Source organism: Gigantopelta aegis, chromosome 4 (genome assembly GCF_016097555.1).
Source record: "Gigantopelta aegis isolate Gae_Host chromosome 4, Gae_host_genome, whole genome shotgun sequence".
Lineage (NCBI taxonomy): Eukaryota > Metazoa > Mollusca > Gastropoda > Neomphalida > Peltospiridae > Gigantopelta > Gigantopelta aegis.
Genome location: NC_054702.1, coordinates 68,798,232 through 68,821,513, shown reverse-complemented (window position 1 = coordinate 68,821,513; position 23,282 = coordinate 68,798,232). Strand labels below are relative to the sequence as shown.

General features: G+C 39.8%; 1 protein-coding gene across 2 annotated transcripts in view; it reads right to left on the bottom strand.

The window, feature by feature from the left end:
- LOC121370991 (sine oculis-binding protein homolog) overlaps positions 1 to 23,282 on the bottom strand; it is a 48,831-nt gene that overhangs the window by 12,808 nt on the left and 12,741 nt on the right. For both annotated transcript variants that reach the window (XM_041496569.1, XM_041496570.1), the window contains exon 2: positions 7,890 to 8,106. In XM_041496569.1, coding sequence (XP_041352503.1) covers positions 7,890 to 8,106 — 217 coding nt within the window. The remainder of the gene's footprint in view (positions 1 to 7,889; positions 8,107 to 23,282) is intronic.

The window sequence follows — 23,282 nt, the reverse complement described above, 5'->3', positions numbered from 1 at the left end:
ATCCTGTCTGGGAGAATGATTACTATATATGTTCATAAAGTATTTATCACCAGTAAGAGTGGCCTACATAGGTTTCCTCTCTCGATCTCTAGACAAAATATTGCAATTATTGTATGTTAGAAACCTAATAGCCATCGTTTAAAATGTGCTTGTCAAACAAGCATTCCTCGTTATTAAATATGGATGCTTGCAATCTCTATCTAATGACATTAAAATGCTGAATACTTTGGAATGAGCTGGGATGTTACAAATAAAAAAAAATTCTTTTTTTTCCCCTTCTTTTTTTCTTTCTTTTCAAGATAAATATAATATTATCAAGTTGATTAAATTAAGAATCCATAGTTTGGCACCCGATAGCCGATGTATTGTTCGTGGTGGGGTGTCGTTAAACATCCATTCATTCATTCAAATTAAAAATGTCAAGACCCCACCTCATCCCCTCTTCTTTAGTCTGCCGTCGTATGCTAGAAAACAGACAATATGGTGCATTAATTAACAACACTGTAAGGCTAATATTTCATTTTAATAAGCTTCACTCATTATATATTGCGACTCAGTATACACGAAACAAGAGATTGATACGTTATATTGCCATTTGCCATGTCAAAAATACCTCCACCATTGTCTCGCGTGTTCTCATATTACAGGCTGATGTTTCATTTTAATACTGTTTCTTTATTATATATTACGATTCATTACAAATCGAAGAAACAAGGGCCAGTATAATGAGTTGTCATTTTTAGTGTAAAAAATCCAACTGCCTTCTTATCTAGCTTGTCATGTGCTAACCCCCCCCCCCCCAAAAAAAAAAAACAACACCCCACAACAACAACAACAAAAACCCCACACACATTGCGTTTGCTTAGTTAATATTTCATTTCCATAATCGTCCCATATTACATCTTGAACATGGGCTTGGAATATTACACAACTAGTTTGTAATGTTAGAAAGTCACCCTCCTACCCACCCTGACCCTTTTCCCCTTGTAAGGTGTGCTTTGGTATAATTGAAAAACACGATATGATGTATAAGTTAACAAGTCTGTATGCCTCATATTTCATTTTAATAGGCTTTCATTCATTATATATTACGACTCGCTGTATATGGAACAAACGGACGGGGAATATATATTGCCATTTGCAAATGCGGCCATATTACACGAGGATAATGGGTGTCGGATAACCAGCGAACACACCTAACTGAACAAACAACTTTCACTCAATTTATGCAGCCAACAGACACCAGCGAAACAGGATACTGGAGCTGCCGCGAAATCCTTATCCATCTCATATCCTGGAAGTCTCATTTTACAGATAGTTAAAATTGTACATGTAATGAAAACACAGTGCATTAATCTCGGCTGACATTTTCAATGAATCATTCCACATTTGTACGTAAGATGATCGCGGCAGAACCCAACATGGGAGGGGCTGATTTCACCACGAGTGTATCGGGTTCGCCTTGTGCAGACTTCCCCAAGATAGGTTATCCCTCACAGAGCGGTGCCGCCTGCCAGAAGCATCTGAGCCCCCCTCTCAGCGATAACCGATCACCCAGATCGCTTTTGTTAATGTTCCCTTTCCAATCAATACTAGCCGTATTAGGTATATATAATAATAATATATATGTTATGATCCGAACATCAGCAGAATATTTTTCACAACGAATCTGGTTGGTATAGCACCGCGAAGATATCATTGTTATATATATAATAATATTCTCAGCTAAAATTTGTATTAGCCTTGAAAATATAAATATATAAAGAAGGAAATGTTTTATTTAACGACGCACTCAACACATTTTATTTACGGTTATATGGCGTTAGACATATGGTTAAGGACCACACAGATATTGAGAGAGGGCTCTTTTCGATTAGCAGCAAGTGATCTTTTATATGCACCATCCCACAGACAGGGTAGTACATACCACGGCCTTTGGTATACCAGTCGTGGTGCACTGGCTGGAACGAGAAATAGCCCAATGGGCCCATCGACGGGGATCGATCCCACACCGACCGCGCATCGAGCGAGCGCTGTACCACTGGGCTACGTCCTGCCCCGTATAAATATATAAATGAATGGATGTATGGATGTATGGACAGATAGATAGATATATAGATAGATAGATAGATGGATATATAGATAGATAAATAGATGGGTGGTGGGATGGGTGGATGGATGGTTGAATGGCTGGATTGTTTGATGGATGGATGGATGGATGGATGGATAGATCGATAGATCGATAGACGGATGGGTGGGTGAATAGATTGATGGATGGGTGGGTTTTGGATGGATGGATGGATGGATGGATCGATAGATGGTGGATGAATAGATAGATAGATGGATGCATCTTATAAAAATGATAGATAAATGGATGGAAGGATTTTTTTTAATTTATGGATGGATGGATGGATGGATGGATAATACATAATGCATGATGAATAAAAATATTTTTTTAATTATCATGTTTCTCTGCATCAAAGGTCAAGCACAATGTCCTGGACCCACATATCATTGCACACGCTGCCTATTTAGGACATATTTATATCAGGGAAGAGGGCGGTGAAATCGCCGTTATCTCACGGATTATGCTTAGCGAATAGCTTCAACTGGTCTCCAGGGACCCTGCTATCAAGCTAGCACACCTAATAACCTGTGTGTGCGAAGTCACAACGATAGGATAACAAACAATGCATGCGTCTCGTGGCACTCATCGGGCCGGGAAGACCCCAGGGGTCGACCGAGATGAATGATCCGCGGAGAAAGATCGATCCTGCGATCTATCGCAGCTCAGCCCGGCGCTCTATCATCGAGATGCTTCTCTGGAATCAGCGGTGTTGATACTCGCAATATATAGATAACCAGAAACAAGAATTGAAATATGAAATCAAACAGTGTCACATAAATAAAAGACCCTATGATTACCCCTTGTTTTCATATAACCAAAATGACAGAACTAGTATAGTAATAGATTATATAAAGTCGTATCTCTATAGAAGACAGATTCCAAGAGATATTTGTACAAATATGTGATATTATTACACTTCTATGAAATGCAAATATACATGTAAATACAAGACAGATGTCAAGAGATACAAATCTGTGACAATACACTTTTAAATACTATTATAACAATATTTATTCAAATAACATGGCAGATATTAATTAACATAACAAATACCGATGGATGCAACATTTTTAAATCAACAAAATTTGGCGTACACGATTTATCAACTATGAACTGTAATATTTTTATTTTTCATTTCAACTTATTTTCGTGCTTATATCCAATTAAGGTTCCAATTAAGAACGCTATCCTGGGCACATACCTCAGCTATCTGAGCTGTCTGTCCATTTAGTAGTTAATGGTTAGTGAGAGAGAAGAGGGTGTAGGGGTCTTACACCTACCCAATGAATGGTTAAAACTCACTCTGGGTGGCTGCAAACTCTGTATCTATCAGCCTTATATCCGATGGCTTAACCACGACACCACCGAGGCCGGTAACACAGTTTATTAACTAGGAACTGTAACATTAACGGGACCCTATGGGCAACCTAGGGAGACACCACAGCATCATAGAGGTCTAATTAACGAGCTACTCTCGATTCACTAATGTCAAGACCTATACTAGCTCTGGAACCTAGGGAGACACCACAGCATCATAGAGGTCTAATTAACGAGCTACTCTCGATTCACTAATGTCAACCTAGGGAGACACCACAGCATCATAGAGGTCTAATTAACGAGCTACTCTCGATTCACTAATGTCAACCTAGGGAGACACCACAGCATCATAGAGGTCTAATTAACGAGCTACTCTCGATTCACTAATGTCAACCTAGGGAGACACCACAGCATCGTAGAGGTCTAATTAACGAGCTACTCTCGATTCACTAATGTCAACCTAGGGAGACACCACAGCATCATAGAGGTCTAATTAACGAGCTACTCTCGATTCACTAGGGAGACACCACAGCATCATAGAGGTCTAATTAACGAGCTACTCTCGATTCACTAATGTCAACCTAGGGAGACACCACAGCATCATAGAGGTCTAATTAACGAGCTACTCTCGATTCACTAGGGAGACACCACAGCATCATAGAGGTCTAATTAACGAGCTACTCTCGATTCACTAGGGAGACACCACAGCATCATAGAGGTCTAATTAACGAGCTACTCTCGATTCACTAATGTCAACCTAGGGAGACACCACAGCATCATAGAGGTCTAATTAACGAGCTACTCTCGATTCACTAATGTCAACCTAGGGAGACACCACAGCATCATAGAGGTCTAATTAACGAGCTACTCTCGATTCACTAATGTCAACCTAGGGAGACACCACAGCATCATAGAGGTCTAATTAACGAGCTACTCTCGATTCACTAATGTCAACCTAGGGAGACACCACAGCATCATAGAGGTCTAATTAACGAGCTACTCTCGATTCACTAATGTCAACCTAGGGAGACACCACAGCATCATAGAGGTCTAATTAACGAGCTACTCTCGATTCACTAGGGAGACACCACAGCATCATAGAGGTCTAATTAACGAGCTACTCTCGATTCACCAGGGAGACACCACAGCATCATAGAGGTCTAATTAACGAGCTACTCTCGATTCACTAATGTCAACCTAGGGAGACACCACAGCATCATAGAGGTCTAATTAACGAGCTACTCTCGATTCACTAATGTCAACCTAGGGAGACACCACAGCATCATAGAGGTCTAATTAACGAGCTACTCTCGATTCACTAATGTCAACCTAGGGAGACACCACAGCATCATAGAGGTCTAATTAACGAGCTACTCTCGATTCACTAGGGAGACACCACAGCATCATAGAGGTCTAATTAACGAGCTACTCTCGATTCACTAATGTCAACCTAGGGAGACACCACAGCATCATAGAGGTCTAATTAACGAGCTACTCTCGATTCACTAGGGAGACACCACAGCATCATAGAGGTCTAATTAACGAGCTACTCTCGATTCACTAATGTCAACCTAGGGAGACACCACAGCATCATAGAGGTCTAATTAACGAGCTACTCTCGATTCACTAGGGAGACACCACAGCATCATAGAGGTCTAATTAACGAGCTACTCTCGATTCACTAGGGAGACACCACAGCATCATAGAGGTCTAATTAACGAGCTACTCTCGATTCACTAATGTCAACCTAGGGAGACACCACAGCATCATAGAGGTCTAATTAACGAGCTACTCTCGATTCACTAATGTCAACCTAGGGAGACACCACAGCATCATAGAGGTCTAATTAACGAGCTACTCTCGATTCACTAATGTCAACCTAGGGAGACACCACAGCATCATAGAGGTCTAATTAACGAGCTACTCTCGATTCACTAATGTCAAAACCTATACTAGCTCTGGAACTTTCTTCTTGACCGACCGTTCAAAATTGCGCCCAATTTCCTCAACCAAATTTGCGCACTTTTTCTCTTTGGCATAATACTGTGCGCCATTTAAAATTCCATAGCACCATCATCCCCACCCCCGCCTGCTACCGACTTTGGTCGGGCTGCTGGTGTTCCCTTGCACCTGCCAGTGCAGGCGGTCCCTCCTCCCCCCCCCCCCCACCTTTCCTGTCCTGGACGGAGGAGCCGGCCAAGGCCGGCTCTTGCGTCCAGGACAGGCGTGCGCTACAACAGCTTGTTCTGAATGTGCACGTAAAGCCATATGACCTGACCTGACCTGACCTGATATTAACGGTAAGTATAGTATATCACGACGTGTTATTTGATGGAAGGTGAACTTTGTCGTGACAGTTGGTAGACTGATACTAGCATAACACGTTATAATACTCGAGACACACTTTTGTAGAAAGAATGAAATATGTGTTTAACGATACTTCGAAACAGTTTAAACTGCAGCTATGTAATGTCTAACATGCATGGAAGGAAGAAATTTTTTTATTTAACGACGCACTCAACACATTTTATGTACGGTTATATGGCGTCAGACATATGGTTAAGGACCACACAGATATTGAGAGAGGAAACCCGCTGTCGCCACTTCATGGGCTACTCTTTTCGATTAGCAGCAAGGGGTCTTTTACATGCACCATCCTACACACATACCACGGCCTTTGTTACACCAGTTGTGGAGCACTGGCTGGAACGAGAAATAGCCAAATGGGTTCACCGACGGGGATCGATCCTAGACCGACCGCGCATCAAGCGAACGCTTTATCAACTAGGAACTGTAACATTAACGGCAAATATAGTATATCACGACGTGTTATTTGATGGATTTAACACAAATTTAATTAGTGATCACACCAGTACAACATACGACAAGTCCTCTCAAATCTGACTTAATCCCAGGCGATACCAGCCTCGGTGGCGTCGTAGTAGGCCATCGGTCTATAGGCTGGTAGGTACTGGGTTCGGATCCCAGTCGAGGCATGGGATTTTTATATCCAGATACCGACTCCAAACCCCGAGTGAGTGCTCCGCAAGGCTCAATGGGTAGGTGTAAAGCACTTGCACCGACCAGTGATCCATAACTGGTTCAACAAAGGCCATGGTTTGTGCTATCCTGCCCGTGGGAAGCGCAAATAAAAGATCCCTTGCTGCCTGTCGTAAAAGAGTAGTCTATGTGGCGACAGCGGGTTTCCTCTAAAAAAGAGTGTCAGAATGACCATATGTTTGACGTCCAATAGCCGATGATAAGATAAAAAAATCAATGTGCTCTAGTTGCATCGTTAAATAAAACAAAACTTTACTTTAATCCCAGGCGAGGGGAAAAAAAAACCTTGTCGCTGTTCAGTCATCCATACGCAGGACGGAACATAAAGCAATAACTACAAACAAAACTACAATGCTCCGATTCGTACCTTGCGTAACTGATTCCGCGTCATTTGTGAGACAGTACAAAGAACAGCCAGGAGTATCTTGTCACAACAGGTGTCAAGAGAACACAATAAACGATTTGGAAGTAAATATGATACTAAAATACATTTACGTCATAGGTTTTAAAATCTTAAAGAACACGACTCAAAACATATCATGGGCAGGAGGTTAAATATCAGTCAGGTAAATAGGGGTGGGGGTGGGTGGGGGTGGGTGGGGGTAGGAAATAATAAAACAGGAAAATGCTTGTCTCACAATTTTATATGTGTATTAAAACGTTTTTCTTTATTAATGTGACGACCGTAGTAAATGTAAGCCTCCTCTGAAAACACGGCTAACAGAGATCGTGCAAAGTAAATACACCAGTGACCAGTGGAAAATTATATATAAAAGACCCCTTTAAAAAGTAAGCTATGTGACTTATGTGCCAAAGGTTAATCTCACCGCAGTGTTCAGGGTAACCTATGCTTCCAATAATTATACCACTTGGCGTTTTTCTTGCATCAGCCATTGACCGAAAATATATTTTCTCTCCATAAAACGGGGGCGGAATCTACCTCAGTGGGCCCATTCTCCGACTGGTATATCAAAGGTCGTGGTATGTCCTGTCCTGTCTGTGGGAAAGTGCATATAAATATTCCTTTGCTGCTAATGGAAAAATCCTGAAAGACTCTGTGTCAACATTACCAAATGTTTGACATCCAATAGCTGATGATTAATAAATCAATAAGCTCTAGTCGTGTCATTAAACAAAACAAACGTTAACTTTTTGGTGTCAAAATTACCAAATCACTGACATCCAATAGCTAATGATGATTAATAAATCAATGTGCTCTAGTGGTGTCGTTAAAACAAAACAAACTTTAACTTGTTTGTGTCAAAATTACCAAATGTTTGACATCCAATAGCTGATGATGATGATGAATAAATCAATGTGCTTTAGTGACTGTGGTGTCGTTAAAGAAAACAAAAACTGATTTTGTATTCTCCCTGAGACCTACTTTGTCTGCCGTTGTCGCTGTCACGAGACATGTGGTCGGTCTCGCTGCCGTCTGTACTGGCGCAGTCTCGAGGTAGTTCGCCGACCCCGCTACTGCCGTCGTCGACTGGCGCCAGCTGATACCTCTCTTCCTTTGGCGTCTCCGTCTCGCGGTTGTCGACTTTGGTGTCGTAGCCGTACCACCCCAGCATCTCCTTCATCATGTCTTTAGCATAGTCCTGCAACAAGACAACAACGGTAGAGTTTACACAGTCTGCTTTAGATTGGCACGCGTGTAACTACATATATACATCTACAATGCTAAAACACCTGCGTTAAAGAAAAACAGGCTTCATAAATTCGTAAAAATAGTTTTGTAAGATGCATACCAAAACAAAAAAAGAAGGTAAGAATGATTGTGGTTTGTTTACTAGTAACTTAATATGTTGTCCAAAACAGAGGTGAGAAGGATTGAGATGAAGATGTCATCATCCTGGAAGATCCTTCATCAATAAGGGATGTTCCAGAATGATCACATCTTCATCCCTATCCTCTTCACCTCTATATTGGACAACATTTCAATATAAACAAACACAATTAAGTGTACCACCAAATTTGGTGGGGTTTTTTTTTTTAATCACTGAATAGAAAATAAAGGTAAGAAAGAAACAAGATACCCGCTGATAATGGCTGTTTCTGGATGTTCAAACCCCTCAACTCTCTCTTGTTAAAATCTATTTGTACAGACTGCTCTGATAGGGACTATTCCTGGATGTTGAAACCCTGCAGCTTTTCTTTTGCTAAAATGTGTTTTATACAGACAGGCCAACCAAAATCAAATCAGAGTGCTCACAAAAGACGTACTTGAACATATCCATCTCCTATCCTCAATCTCGCTCCGTTGAGAAATGACCACAATAGGTGGGGAAATGATAATGGCTGTTTCTGGATGTTCAAACCCCTCAACTCTCTCTTTTGTTAAAATATATTTGTACAGACTGCTCTGATAGGGACTATTCCTGGATGTTCAAACCCCTCAACTCTCTCTTTTGTTAAAATATATTTGTACAGACTGCTCTGATAGGGACTATTCCTGGATGTTCAAACCCCTCAACTCCTCTCTTTTGTTAAAATCTATTTGTACAGACTGCTCTGATAGGGACTATTCCTGGATGTTGAAACCCTTCAGCTCCTCTTTTGCTAAAATGTGTTTTGTACAGACAGGACAACCAAAATCAAATCAGAGTGCTCACAAAAGACGTACTTGAACATATCCATCTCCTATCCTCAATCTCGCTCCGTTGAGAAATGACCACAATAGGTGGGGAAATGATAATGGCTGTTTCTGGATGTTCAAACCCCTCAACTCTCTCTTTTGTTAAAATCTATTTGTACAGACTGCTCTGATAGGGACTATTCCTGGATGTTCAAACCCCTCAACTCTCTCTTATTAAAATCTATTTGTACAGACTGTTCTGATAGGGACTATTCCTGGATGTTCAAACCCCTCAACTCTCTCTTATTAAAATATATTTGTACAGACTGCTCTGATAGGGACTATTCCTGGATGTTCAAACCCCTCAACTCCTCTCTTTTGTTAAAATCTATTTGTACAGACTGCTCTGATAGGGACTATTCGTGGATGTTGAAACCCTTCAGCTCCTCTTTTGCTAAAATGTGTTTTGTACAGACAGGTCAACCAAAATCAATTCAGAGTGCTCACAAAAGACGTACTTGAACATATCCATCTCTTATCCTCAATCTCGCTCCGTTGAGAAATGACCACAATAGGTGGGGGAAATGGAAATCCTCCACACTACCTATCACCCACGCACAAACAATAAAGGAGACTCATCGGACGTAAATAAATTCTGACTCCTTCCACCTCCATGACAACCACCACTATCACAACCACAACCACAACCAACACCACAACTGGCCAGTTAAAATTAAGCTTTTATATTAGTTAATATTGATGTGGGCCTTAGCAACACCCGCATAATTAACTCAGTGGATTTATGCTTAAAGGAAACTTCATTTAGAAAGACAGACATATAAAGACAGACATACAGGCATGTAGATAGGGAGACAGAAGCGCTGACATACATACAGAGAGAAAGAAAGATTGTATAGACACACACACACACACACACACACACACACATACACACACACACACAGAGATACAGACACACATACATACAGACAGACACAAATGTTTGTTTTTTGTTGTTTTTTTAACGACGCACTCAACACATTTTATTTACGGTTATATGGCGTCAGACATATGGTTACGGACCACACAGATTTTGAGAGGAAACCCGCTGTCGCCACTACATGGGCTACTCTTCCGATTAGCAGCAAGGGATCTTTTATTTGCGCTTCCCACAGGCAGGATAGCACAAACCATGGCCTTTGTTGAACCAGTTATGGATCACTGGTCGGTGCAAGTGGTTTACACCTATCCACTGAGCCTTGCGGAGCACTCACTCAGGGTTTGGAGTCGGTATCTGGATTAAAAATCCCATGCCTCGACTGGGATCCGAACCCAATACCTACCAGCCTGTAGACCGATGGCATGCCACGACGCCACCGAGGCCGGTCAGACAAATACAGACAGAGACAGACAAACAGAAAATAAACGTACAAACTAAAAATATCTCTGTTGTGTTATAACAGGACATACACACACACAACACACACACACACACATGCGCGCGTGACTATTTGACAAAATACAATACAACAAAATTCACCTGGAAAAAAATATAAAATTCTCAGAAGAAGATATATGTGTGCCACAAAGTTTGGAATGCCAACGCGAGCCAGTTTAAGAGTAACCACTTGATACACATTATGAGCTTGTATTTCAGGTAAACCGCGTGAGCACAGTAATCAAAGGCCAGGGTACTCTGCACGCTTCTGGCAATGGTTCCGCGGATCAGGTAGCTCCCCCAATGTGGGATCGGTTTCAAGAATTCTTGCAACTAAGGTAGCTTCCAAAATAGATATGCAGTAATTTGATCATTGTAGATCTGTCTATGGTAGACGTCTTATCTACCTGGTCCGACGTAGGTGCAGCCACTTTGGTAACGAGAGTACACGAGGTTTTGGTTTCCCGCGTATATCATGACCCGATCGTCTGCAACTGACTACTTTCGAGAATTCGTCTTTTGGGAAAAAGAATCATACGTGACAAATCGCAGCCATGTGAAATAAATCGCTTGTTCAATAATTAATGACTTCTTATTAAACGATCGTTGACTTAATAAATAATACGGGTTTAAATAAATGATGTCTATAATAATAGTAATTATTATTACAACATTTTGTAATGAATAATTATTAATTATCGGCTATTGAATGTCAAACATTTGGTAATTTTGACATAACATTATATAGTCTTAGAGTGGAAAGCCGCTATATTTTTCCATTAGTAGCAAGGGATCTTTCATATACACCATCCCACAGACAGGATAGCACATACCACGGGCTTTGATATACCAGTCGTGCTGCACTGATTGGAACGGGAAATAGCCCAATGGGCCCACCGACGGGGAAAGTACACAAGAAAACCTTATTCACTTCATCGCTTTCGTATATAACATGATTATGTGCCCAATGTTCCGGCAGCATTCCGTGGCCTTCATCAGGAGATTGCAACATTGGGCACCATTTGAGATAAAGCGATGGAGAGTTTTATTTTTCCCCCCATTTTGGCGATTTGCTTATAGGAAATGTTTTGAGCCTCAGCTAATGGGGCACCCCAGCCCCAGTCCCCACCTGTCCCGGGTCCTACGGGCCTATTAAATCTATTTCTGAAAGAAACTACCCAGAAAGAAATAGCAGTGTCACCACTACACCTATCAACTCCATCGAAATACTTGTAAAACATTCTGTCTGGCGATCCCGATCACCTGTATAATTCAACCATGATGAACCATACATGTAACAAATGTTAAAGCTTGTTTTGTTTAACGATACCATTAAAGCACATTAATTAATTTATGTATCATCTGCCCTTAAATGTCAACCATTTGGTAATTTTAACCTTTTAATCTTAGAGAGGAAAACCCGCTACATTTGTTTTCATTAATAGCAAGAGATATTTTATGTGTACTATCCCACAGACAGGGTAGTACATACCACAGCCTTTAATATGCCAGTCGTGGTTCATTGGCTGGAACATATATGTAAGAAATGCACACGTGGAACACGCCAGTACATTCCATGTGAGAAGTATGGCATTTGCATAAATCACGAGTCGTTTAAGAGTGTCAGACATCTGGAACATCAAAAATTAATTTCAAAATGCAAATGATACTCCTAATACGATATGCGAGCCGTCCCAATACTCCTGAAATGCATACGAGGCGTCGTTTTTATCAGTAGCTCAAAGCTGTATACCTCACGAGAATTTTAAATATGAGATCTCAAATATCTTTTAAGAGATCACACTTTATTCAATATAGAGCTACAGTGTTTGTTTGCTCTGAAAGTAAAATGCCATCTCATTTGTTTTACATATATAATATACATCACGTGTTTTATTTATATTTCTTTTAATAATTATAAAGATTATGTTTCAGTTAAAATGATATACAAGAGGCGGAACGTAGCCCAATGGTAAAGTGCTGGCCTAATGCGCTGTCGGTCGGTGTGTGTGTGTGTGTGTGTGTGTGTGTGTGTGTGTGTGTGTGCGTGCGTGCGTTTGTGTGTGTGCTTTGTTTTTTGTTTTTTGTCTATGTGTCTGTCTGTGTGTCTGTATGTCTGTGTGTGTCTGTGTTGAACGTGGGATTTTATGGTGAACTGGAAGCTAAATTTTAAAATACAAACAATATCAAAATGGCTTCAAGGTATCAATATCCACGCTTTACCATAACTATCTCTGAAGAGTTATAAAAGAATATACAATCGTTATGTACATTCATGTGAAGACATTTACGCTTAAGCCAGAAATGTCTTTACAACACTATATACCAACCCATATTTGAATGTTTGATATCAAAGCTGTTATTTTCATTTCATTTCAACACACCTCAGCTATCTGGGCTGTCTGTCCAGGACAGTGGGTTAGTTGTTAGTGGTTAGTGAGAGATACGAGGGTGTAGTGTCCTTACATATACCCATTGAGTTGTTAAATCTCGCTCTGGGTGAGAGCCAGTACCGGGCTGCGAACCCAGTACCTATCAGCCTTATGTCCGATGGCTTAACCACGACACCAACGAGGCCGGTATAGCTTTTAACTTTACCCCCGTCCCAAATAATGATAATAATAATAATAATAATAATAATAATAATAATAATAATATAATAAAATAATACAAATCGCTATGGAAACTAATGCCTAAGACGACGTCCTTCTGGTGAAAGACAGACAGACAAGTCATGTACACGAATTACATTTGTGTAACTGATCAAGCTCTTTCCCAGCTAATCACGTTTTGTTTGCGGGGACAGCTCTATGAAACCGGATTCAGTCTGAAGCCTTAGAGCACAAACCATACAACGTCCAACATACGCCGTCTTCCGTCGTCCTTTGTACTCGACCAGCAACCCGAGCCAATATATAATCAGTTATCAATCAACTGATTTCTATTAGCTAATTGCTGAGCCTGTTTATTTCCTATTTTGGACGAAATCTCCATTTTCCAATTATCAAGTCAAAAGACGGGATTTTGATATCGGCTTCTGGTTAGAGTGGCTTCACAAGACCCGTGCGTGTAGAAAGCGGAGATCTTTGATCATAAACTTTTATTAATTCACTCTGCGATTTTTGCAATTTAGAAGCTGTCCATAAACGGAAAGGGAGCTATGCGCGGACCGGTGTACGGTTGGCTTTATTTTACCAAATAAGACAGTGTTGACTTACACGCGATGACATGCCTCTAGGTGTTGTCGACAGTCGGTTGTCATATGCAAGGTAATTCCATCGTGATGGATAAGAGGCCATCATTAGGTTGTGTGAAGAATGCTGCTACCTCTCTGAATAAAATAAAAATACGCTGGGTGTTTTTTTTTTTACACCACTACCGGCCTTGGTGGCGTAATGGTCAAGCATTCGGATACCTTAAAGCTGGTAGGTACTGAGTTTACACCCCTCTACCGGTTCCCACCTAGAGTGAGTTTTATCGGATCAGTAGAGAAATTAATGGCCACGATACAGGCTTCTCTCTCAGTAACAATTTACAACTAACCTGCGACAGATAGCTCAGATGGCTGAGGTGTGTACCCAGGCCAGCGTTCTTGAACAATAACTGGATATAAGCAGGAAACTAATTTGAAATGAACGAATTTACACCAAGGTGAAACAAAAACTGTTACCTAGCAAACCACTTGCAAACATCATTACCTGTGCTCCACGACTAACATATCAAACGCAGTGCTTTATTCTGTCCTGTCTGTATGTTAATATTATAGATAGCAAGTGGTATTTCATTATCAACTGTCCTGAGCAAAAAGCCAAAGTTCATATCAGTAAACACTACTAGCAGCGTGCTTTAATCTTGATTGGATTTAAACATGAAAATAGCTTGCTTCATCATCGCCGTCATCAATAAACCATTATCGCACATGATAGCAATGTACGCGATACGTCAGTTATAAATCATGTATCTCCGTGTGTATTTGACAAAATACAATCCACTAGTATGCTGAACGAGTAAGATCAACACGGTTCTCATATTATGACTCTATCATACAACTCTATTTCGTTGTAACTGTTCCAGGAATAGCACACGTGCTGGGTGTAAATACAAAACTCATCCCTCACAAATTAGTGATTCGTAAATAAAAGTTCTACTTTCTATACTTATGACATCCAACTATACGTCCTGTGTTTGTCAAATATCCTATTTCACATGATTATGGGGAACGTTCGTGTGTGCGTGTGCATGCGTGTGTGCGTATGTGCGAATGTGCGTGTATGCATATGTGTGATGTATGTATGTCTATGTGTATGCGTATATGCGTGTGCGATTGTATACACGTATATATATGTTTACATAGTGCTTTCTGGTTCCTAAACTAGTGCTATGCCTTCTGCTTTCCACACTAAAGCTTTGCATTCTGCTTCTAATTCTAGCGCTATGTCCTCTACCTCTAGGCAGATATATGGTTTTCTACGCATACACTAAAGTTATATTATTGTCTTCTGCTTCCTAAACTACCATTAACCCTTTTGCTACCTACACTAGAGTCGTGTCTTCATGATTCTTGCTTCCTAAACTAGTGCTATGCAATTTGCTTCCAACTCTAGAGCTATGCCTTCAGCTACTGAAATAAGAGTAATGTTTTCTGTTTTCTACTCTAGCCATATAGCTTCTACTTTCTACACTAGAGATATGCCTTCTACTTTAAACACTAGAGCTATGCCTTCTACTTTCTACACTAGAGCTATGCCTTCTACTTTCTACACTAGAGATATGCATTCTACTTTCTACTCTCTACTTTCTACACTAGAGCTATGCCTTCTACTTTCTACACTAGAGCTATGTCTTCTACTTTCTACACTAGAGCTATGCATTCTACTTTCTACACTAGAGATTCTTCTACTTTCTACACTAGAGCTATACCTTCTACTTTCTACACTAGAGATATGTATTCTACTTTCTGCACTCGAGATTTGTTTCTGCTTCTTACTTTACAGATAAGCCTTCCGATTTCTACACTAGAACTATCCTGTTTCTACTCATGAGCTATGTCTTTTGTTGTTTACACCAGAGCTAAGTTTCTGTTTTCTATTCCAGAGCTTACATTAGAGCTATTTTATTTTTACATTAGGGTTGTACTTTCTGCTTTCATTATCAGAACTTCGACTTCTGTTTTGTACACTAAGGCTATACCTTCTGATTTCTACATTAGAGTTATAGGCTACCTATCTGTTTCTAAACCAGAGTTATGCCTTCTTTTGTCTACATTAGATCCGTACTTTCTCCTTTCTACACTAGACATATGCCTTTTGCTTTCCACACAAACGATGAGCCTTCTGCTGCTTTCTACTAAACTATGCCTTCTTATTCCTTCGCAAATGCCTTGCCTTCTCATTCCTTCGCAAATGCCTTGCCTTTATCATTGTGCTGTTGCGTCTGCTTCTTCGAACGCTCGACGTTTTCTCTAAGTCATACGCCGTGCCTTCTACTTCCTACACGTGAGCTCCGTCGGATACCTTAAATCTATATCTTATCGACGTCTTTGACAGCAGAGTTGCCTTATTTCCTGCGCAAGGCCCTTCCAGTGTTTGGCGATCTCGGGTATCAGAAGAAAGCACAGGACAGACATATCGCCTTCCTCCCTACCTTGATAGAAACTAACGAACCCAGCAGATGTCCTTTAGTGTTGCATTAATCACCAGTGTTATTGATTCAGCGAGAAAATTGGCAGTAACCCGATCGCTTCCCCGGAATGGGCACTGCCAAGCACTGAAATAGCCGAAACCCTATACCAACGGGCATGGGTGTTAACCGACTGTGTAAGGAAATTACTTCAACGAACTTATGCACGTCGCTCTAGTATATAGCTAGGGCTGACGTATTTTGGTGGTAATATTTCTTTTTGTATAAATAACATTAACAAATACAATTATAATAGCGAAGAGAAAAAAAAAAATGGTAATTCTACACTCCTTGGAAATGTCAGCCATAGAGTCCCACCATGTCTCCTTTCAATATCGCACCGAGTCTATTTGTGTACCTCCCATTTGCGAAGCGTCTCGGGTGTCAGAAAATTCAGCCGATCGAATTGCATTATTCCCGTAGTCTCTCTCCAATAATAATATCTGCTTCCTATTGGTTTCGTGTAACATCGCCCGGTGCAGTTGTCTTCAAGATGGCGGAGCCTCGTAGGGTTTCAGTATGCAGCGGGACTGCCTTTTTGTCATGAACTGAAGTAGATTACACCTCAAAATGGCGAAACGTGATCCGGGTTTCTAATAAAAGTTGAGGCTACTGCGTCTGTAAGTGGTAACTATACACCCTGGCAGCTGCCACATCTCTTTGGGTGAAGGAAGTAATTACACATTTCCATGATGACTGTAAAATAATATACATTTACGAACGGTGTTTGGTTTTTAAGAAAATTCTAGATGAGGAGGGGAGAAAAAAAACCCATCCCGCGAAAATCGATTGTTAGAATTATGCCATTCATTATAACGTTTTTAAAATCACGAGTGCCTAGTTGTGCAAGTGTCAGTAATAACAACATAATATTTATGAACATGTTTAGGCAAGAAAACAGAGGAAAAAAATATTTCATAACACTTATAATTCTTGAATAAGTCTGGAGATTGTGTTACTTTATTTACTCTTCTAATGACTACATAACAAAATTAAAAAGTCTTCAGTGTTGTGGGACGAGCAAATGAATATATTTCGTTTATCCAAATTCAAATTCAGTTGTCTTGTATGCTTTTGTTGTGGCATATGCTGTCATGTATGTGGAAAAGACTCCTCCCCCACCCCACCCCCACCACACACACACCTGCTGCTAATCGCTGGAAGTAGCCTATGTGATGACAGTGGCTTTTTTCTTTAATGCTAGGTTCATCGACTGTCACGACGGCCAACTCGATGGTTGCTTTGTAATTCCCCACACTCCCAACTTATGACTGGTACCCCCAGATTAACAAGGAGTTGAATACGACGAGAATCGAGTTGTAAGAAGAGTGCTCAGACTAGCAACTGAACAGTGGTAGAAGTCGTGAGATCGGCGAGTTTGGCCAACTCCGTCGTGGCAGTTGGTCGTCTGATCCTAGCATAACGCTCCAGATGACGAGTAACAGTAATTGTGTGTCTGACATTTGTTTGTACAGGTGTTACGTAGATCAATTAAAGTTAGCGTTTGTATTGTTTAAGGTCACCAATGGAGCACGTTGATCAATTAATCATCGGCTAGTAGATGTGAAACATTTCACAATTTTGGCATATAGTTTTAGCAGCAAGGCATCTTTCCTTTCATATACCAGTCGTTGGGTACTAGTTGGGACTGGCATCGATAGTGGTTAACCTATCACATTTAAAGCTGGTAGGTACCGGCTCCCACCCAGAGCGAGTTTTAACGACTCAGTGGGTAGGTGTAAGTCCACTACACCCTCTTCTCTCTCACTAACCACTAACTCATTGTTCTGGCCAGATAGCTGAGGTGTGTGCCCAGGACAGTGTAATTGAATCTTAATTGGATATAAGCACGAAAATAAGTTGAAATGAATGAATGAATGAATGAATGAATGAATGAATGAATGGATGGATGGATGGATGGATGGATGAATGAAAGAATGAAAGAATGAATTAATGAACTAGTTGGGACGTGGAAGAAAACAGATAATGGGTCCACCAAGAGAGTTTGATCCTGCGATCCAAAAGCACCTCAGGCGAGCGCTCTTACGACTGAGTTAGATCCCTCCCCACCTACATCAGTACTCTCAGGCTGAATAATATTAACGTAGCATACTGCTATTGAAAGTTAATTTATTATAGAAAATATTTTAATGGCGCTCATTAAAAAAAGGACCTTTAATAATAGAACCATCATATTACAAGAATTGTGTCTTACAAGAACTTAGAAGAAACGTTGCAAATTAATATAATAATCTTAAAACAGTTGGTTAGACTTGTCTATTCCTTTTCAATAGAACTGAATTTATAGCTGAGTAAAAATCATCAGCTCAAGCTAAGATCGCAGGATACTTTCCCTTCAGTTATTTCCCCTTACAATCAGTTCTCCACGTCTGATACATTACGTGGTATTTGTTTCTTTGTTTTGTTTAACTACACCACTGGAGCATATTGATTTTTATACGTGGTACCATGTATATGCTGTTCTGTAACTGCTAATAGTAATGAGTACCATATGTAACTAGATGCTTTCTCCTGTATACTACTAAATGGTTTACTTAAAACTAATATCCAGGCCACAAATGAAAACAGATTTTCTAAAGTTAAAGGATTTTTGTTCGTTTGTTTGTTTGCTTCTCTCTTTTTTTTGGTAGTTTTTTTTTTGGGGGGTGGGGGTGGGGAGGTGGGGGGTGTTGCTTTCTTTGCTTAGTTTGTTCAATAACACAACTATATCAAACTAATTAATTAATCATCGGTTATTGGATTTCAAACATTTTGTATGTATTACACGTAGCCTTCGGAAGAAACCCGTTACAATGTTTCCATTAGAAGCAAGGATATTTTAGATGTACTTTCCCACAGACTGGACAGCACATACCACGTAATATACCAGACACGGAGCACTGGTTAGGACGGAGTGGGGGTGGGGGTGGGGGGGGGAGAGGGTCAACCGATTAAATTCGTCCCAAGACTCTCAGGCGAGCGTTCTACCGACTGAGCTAAGATTTCTATACAGAGTCAAGTAAAGTTTGTTTTCTTTAACGACACCCAAACATATACATACAAAGAGACATACAGGTGTGGGTGGATCTTAATGGAAAGAAAGAAATGTTTTATTTAACGACGCACTCAACACATTTTATTTACGGTTATATGGATCTTAATGGAGACCTCCTTTCTGGCAGATATGGTTACAAACAGTGTTTGACTTTGAGAATCGAATACCATTGTCAGTCACTCAGTGTTGAAGCTTATTCAAACAAAGCTCCAACTGACGTTCGATAATACTCATATTGGATGGTCTGTCGCAAATTTGAAGATCAAGACACGTACAAGCGTATCATGGGTAAAGCTAGGCGAAGTCACTTCTCCGTCTTGACGTGGAGACGGTGTTAGACCACTTTGTCGCCCTGATTATTTTGTCGCCGATCCGGTAATGCACTGCTACAAACCATTATGTCACCCGGACCATTTTGATGCGTAGGCGGATAAAGAAAGGGCCGACAGTGCACATTGTTTAGGAGGAAAAACATTACGAGTCAGTGGCGGATCCCGAATATCCATTGGGGGGGGGGGGGGGGCAGTGACATGAGGTGCAATGCCAAGGGAATTTTGGGGGATGTTTGGAGGGGGATCGTAAAAATTGAAAATTAATATATAATAAAATTATAACTATCGCAAAATTTAGGGGGGCGGGGGGCGGGGGGGGGGGCGGGCCCCAGACCCCCTCCTAGATCCGCCTTTGCGAGTGGTATAGGTCTAACTATAATTATTTTCTGTTTATTAACTAGTCATATAGAATGAAATATTGCTTCAAAATGCTTTTGGGTGCAATACAAGGTAGTTTGATTTTGTTTGTTTGTGTAAGTATTATTTTATTGTAAATGATATGCGGATTTTAAAGGAAGCTTGCCACGTGTAAAAACTGGAAATTTGTTCTTTATGTTGATTTTCGTGTACAACTCGTCCAGTACAGGATTATCAATTATACTAAATGGAGTTTTAAAAAATCATTATTTGATCGCCAAACATGTTTTTGTTGATACACGGCAGCTAAGTTAATAACCAATATTATCTGCAATTTGACTTAGCTAATATTGGCTATAGCTGCATAAGCAGCATTGACATTTTTGTGGTTAAAAACCTCCAAACAACAACAAAAACAAACAAACATGGATGTCGTAATTTTGACATATAGTCTTCAAGAGAAAACCCGCTACATTTTTCCATTTGCAGCAAGGTATCGTTTATATGCAAAATGCCACAGATGTGATAGGCCTTTGATATGCCAGCCGTGGTGCACTGGTTGTATACGAGAAATAGCCAAATGAGTCCACCGACAGGGATCGATCCTAGACCGACCGCGTATCAGGCGAGCGCTTTACCACTGGGCCCCTAAGCCCACAGTAAAATGGTGGGTGGGTGCCGAAAATTATCCTAAGTATGTTGGTTGTTTGTTTATCTTTAATTCTACAGCACAGTCATCGGGAATTAAATATCAGTCTCAAATCGCAAAACCAAAACCCTGTTATAAAGTTAATATTCGTCTCCATTAACAATTATTAAAATCCGTATGCAGACAGTCAGAGTGACATTATAGTGCAACCATATTCCATTGGCTAACATTTCAAAGCATCACCATATTATAACAGATAACGTTGTTGACACTGGATATAATAGAAGATTATCGAAATATCCAACGATATTAAATTTAAAGCAAATATCACGGGCTCGTCACAATGTCATCGCGTCTACAGCGTTGACTCACATATGATGGTGCCATACCACAGTTCTAAATTCCGTCTGCGGTGTTATATAAAACGCCAGACGCCAAACGCAGATAATTGCACATATATTATGTTATACTATCGCCTGACATTTGCACACGGTGTTACGAGATATGATTTACTGCAGATTACGTGCGGTGTCACTGTTTAAAGTATTAGCAAAATTATTCATTGTTAAGTCCAGAACTGGGTTCAATAAAGTTATTGTACATACTGCGCGGGTAATCAATGTTTTGTCGTAAATTAATGTCACAAAATTTTGAATTATTTCTACATTTCCCGGCAGAACAAACGGAACACGTTTATAATAATAGCGTTATTCGTAAGTGTATTGAGACAAAGATGTAAATGGTTTTGAAAAGCTATTTTGTTTCGCAGTGTTTGGTGAAAATATTTGGAATGTTTAGGAGGCAGCCATTTAAAGTAAAAATGGCTGTGAAATGAAATAATGATATTTTTAATGTTTAAAAGTAAGTTTATCGTGTTTATGACACCAGTACATTATTATTTAATTTACAACAACAACAAACAAACTATTTTTAATGTACATATCTCGAATTTGCGTCCAATAATATATGATACACACAACAAAAACAAAACAATAATCTTGTTTTTTTGTTTTTTAAACCCACTACAACATACTACAAAACCCATAACTTTAAACATGCATACAATAAATAAATAATTAAATGAATAAATAAGTAATTTAATAAATAAGAAAAAACACAAATAAACAACTAATATTCTTATATTTAAAATGCCAACGAATTTAAAAATAAAGTCACAATACAAACAACTATTAACCAACATTAAATCAATAAAAATTACATATAATAATCATACATATATATATATATATATTTTTTTTTTTTTTACTAAAATCAGATAATTGTATTATCGGGTTGTATTTTCTGTAGTGAACCTCTCACCTTTGTTTTGACGCTCATCAAGGAAAGATCCATTTTCACGCGTTATGAATCAAGTCTGTGGGAATTCGTCGCGGTAAACACCGTGCAACCTGTAACCTCGGCCAATACCAGAGTCATAGGTTCGGATATCAGAAAACAAAATCTTACTCCACCATATGAGTCCATGGGTGAAAAAAAACCCACCCTCCGCGCATCATCTGGTAGGGTAACTGATGCCCTTTTATCCTCGATCACCGAAGCTACATGCTCCCCCAGGGGTCGGACAGGTAGCGCAATGAAGCATGCGGCACTAGGCGTTCCGGCGATTCATCATGTTAACCAGCGATACTCTCTCTAATCACAACTGCATTAAAAAACCGACAGATAATGGGATTGTGTTAGAACGTCAACTTTTCATATAAATACTAAGTCTTGTGGTTCAAAGGTAATGGATCATTTGGGTTAGCCGCCGTATCGCCTGTACACGATCCCTTGAGAAGGGCGGTTGAACCAGAAACACTAAAATTGCGTGGTATTGTTGGTATATGGTGATTCAAAACAGTAAATAATACGTTTTACCCATATATTGATCCAAAAAAATACACAAGAAAGCGTTTAAAATTAATTTTCAACAGGTTTTGGAAATTACGTACCTAAACCAAAACGTACCGAGCCACAATGTAACCAACTAAAACTTGCCTAAACCAAACTGTACCTACCGAAAATGTACCCATTTTTGGTTAAAACGTACTCGATACAAATTACAGTTTGTGTAGAATGAATAAATTATCACACTTGCTTAAGTACCTCATAAAACATTTTGAACAAGTTTGAGATTTTTTTTTTCCCAAACAAATATTAAACCAATTTTAAAACTCGTTTCATAAATTTCGTATCTTCCTGTCAAGTCTACGTTCCGGTTTCTATATTTCAAGGTTTTTGTCTCTTATACTCTACCGATTTTTTTAACAGTGTTCATAGATGTGAAAGAAGGAACGACTTAACATTATTAAATCAGTTTTAATACACAGAAATGATCCATTCATTTCATGTTTTAGAGGAACTATCCTTAGTTCGCTGCCATTGTAACATGTTCATGACTAACAGCGACCTTCCAGCCAGTGCACCACGACTGGTATATCAAAGGCCGTGGTATGTACTACCCTGTCTGTGGGATGGTGCATATAAAAGACCCCTTGCTGCTAATCGAAAAGAGTAGCCCATGAAGCAGCGACAGCGGATTTCCCCTCTCAATATCTGTGGTCCTTAACCATATGTTTGACACCATATAACCGTAAATAAAATGTGTTGGGTGCGTCGTTAAATAAAACATTTCCTTCTTCTTTTCTTTTTGATGACTAAAATTACATATTGTATTTTCTTGTTTAGA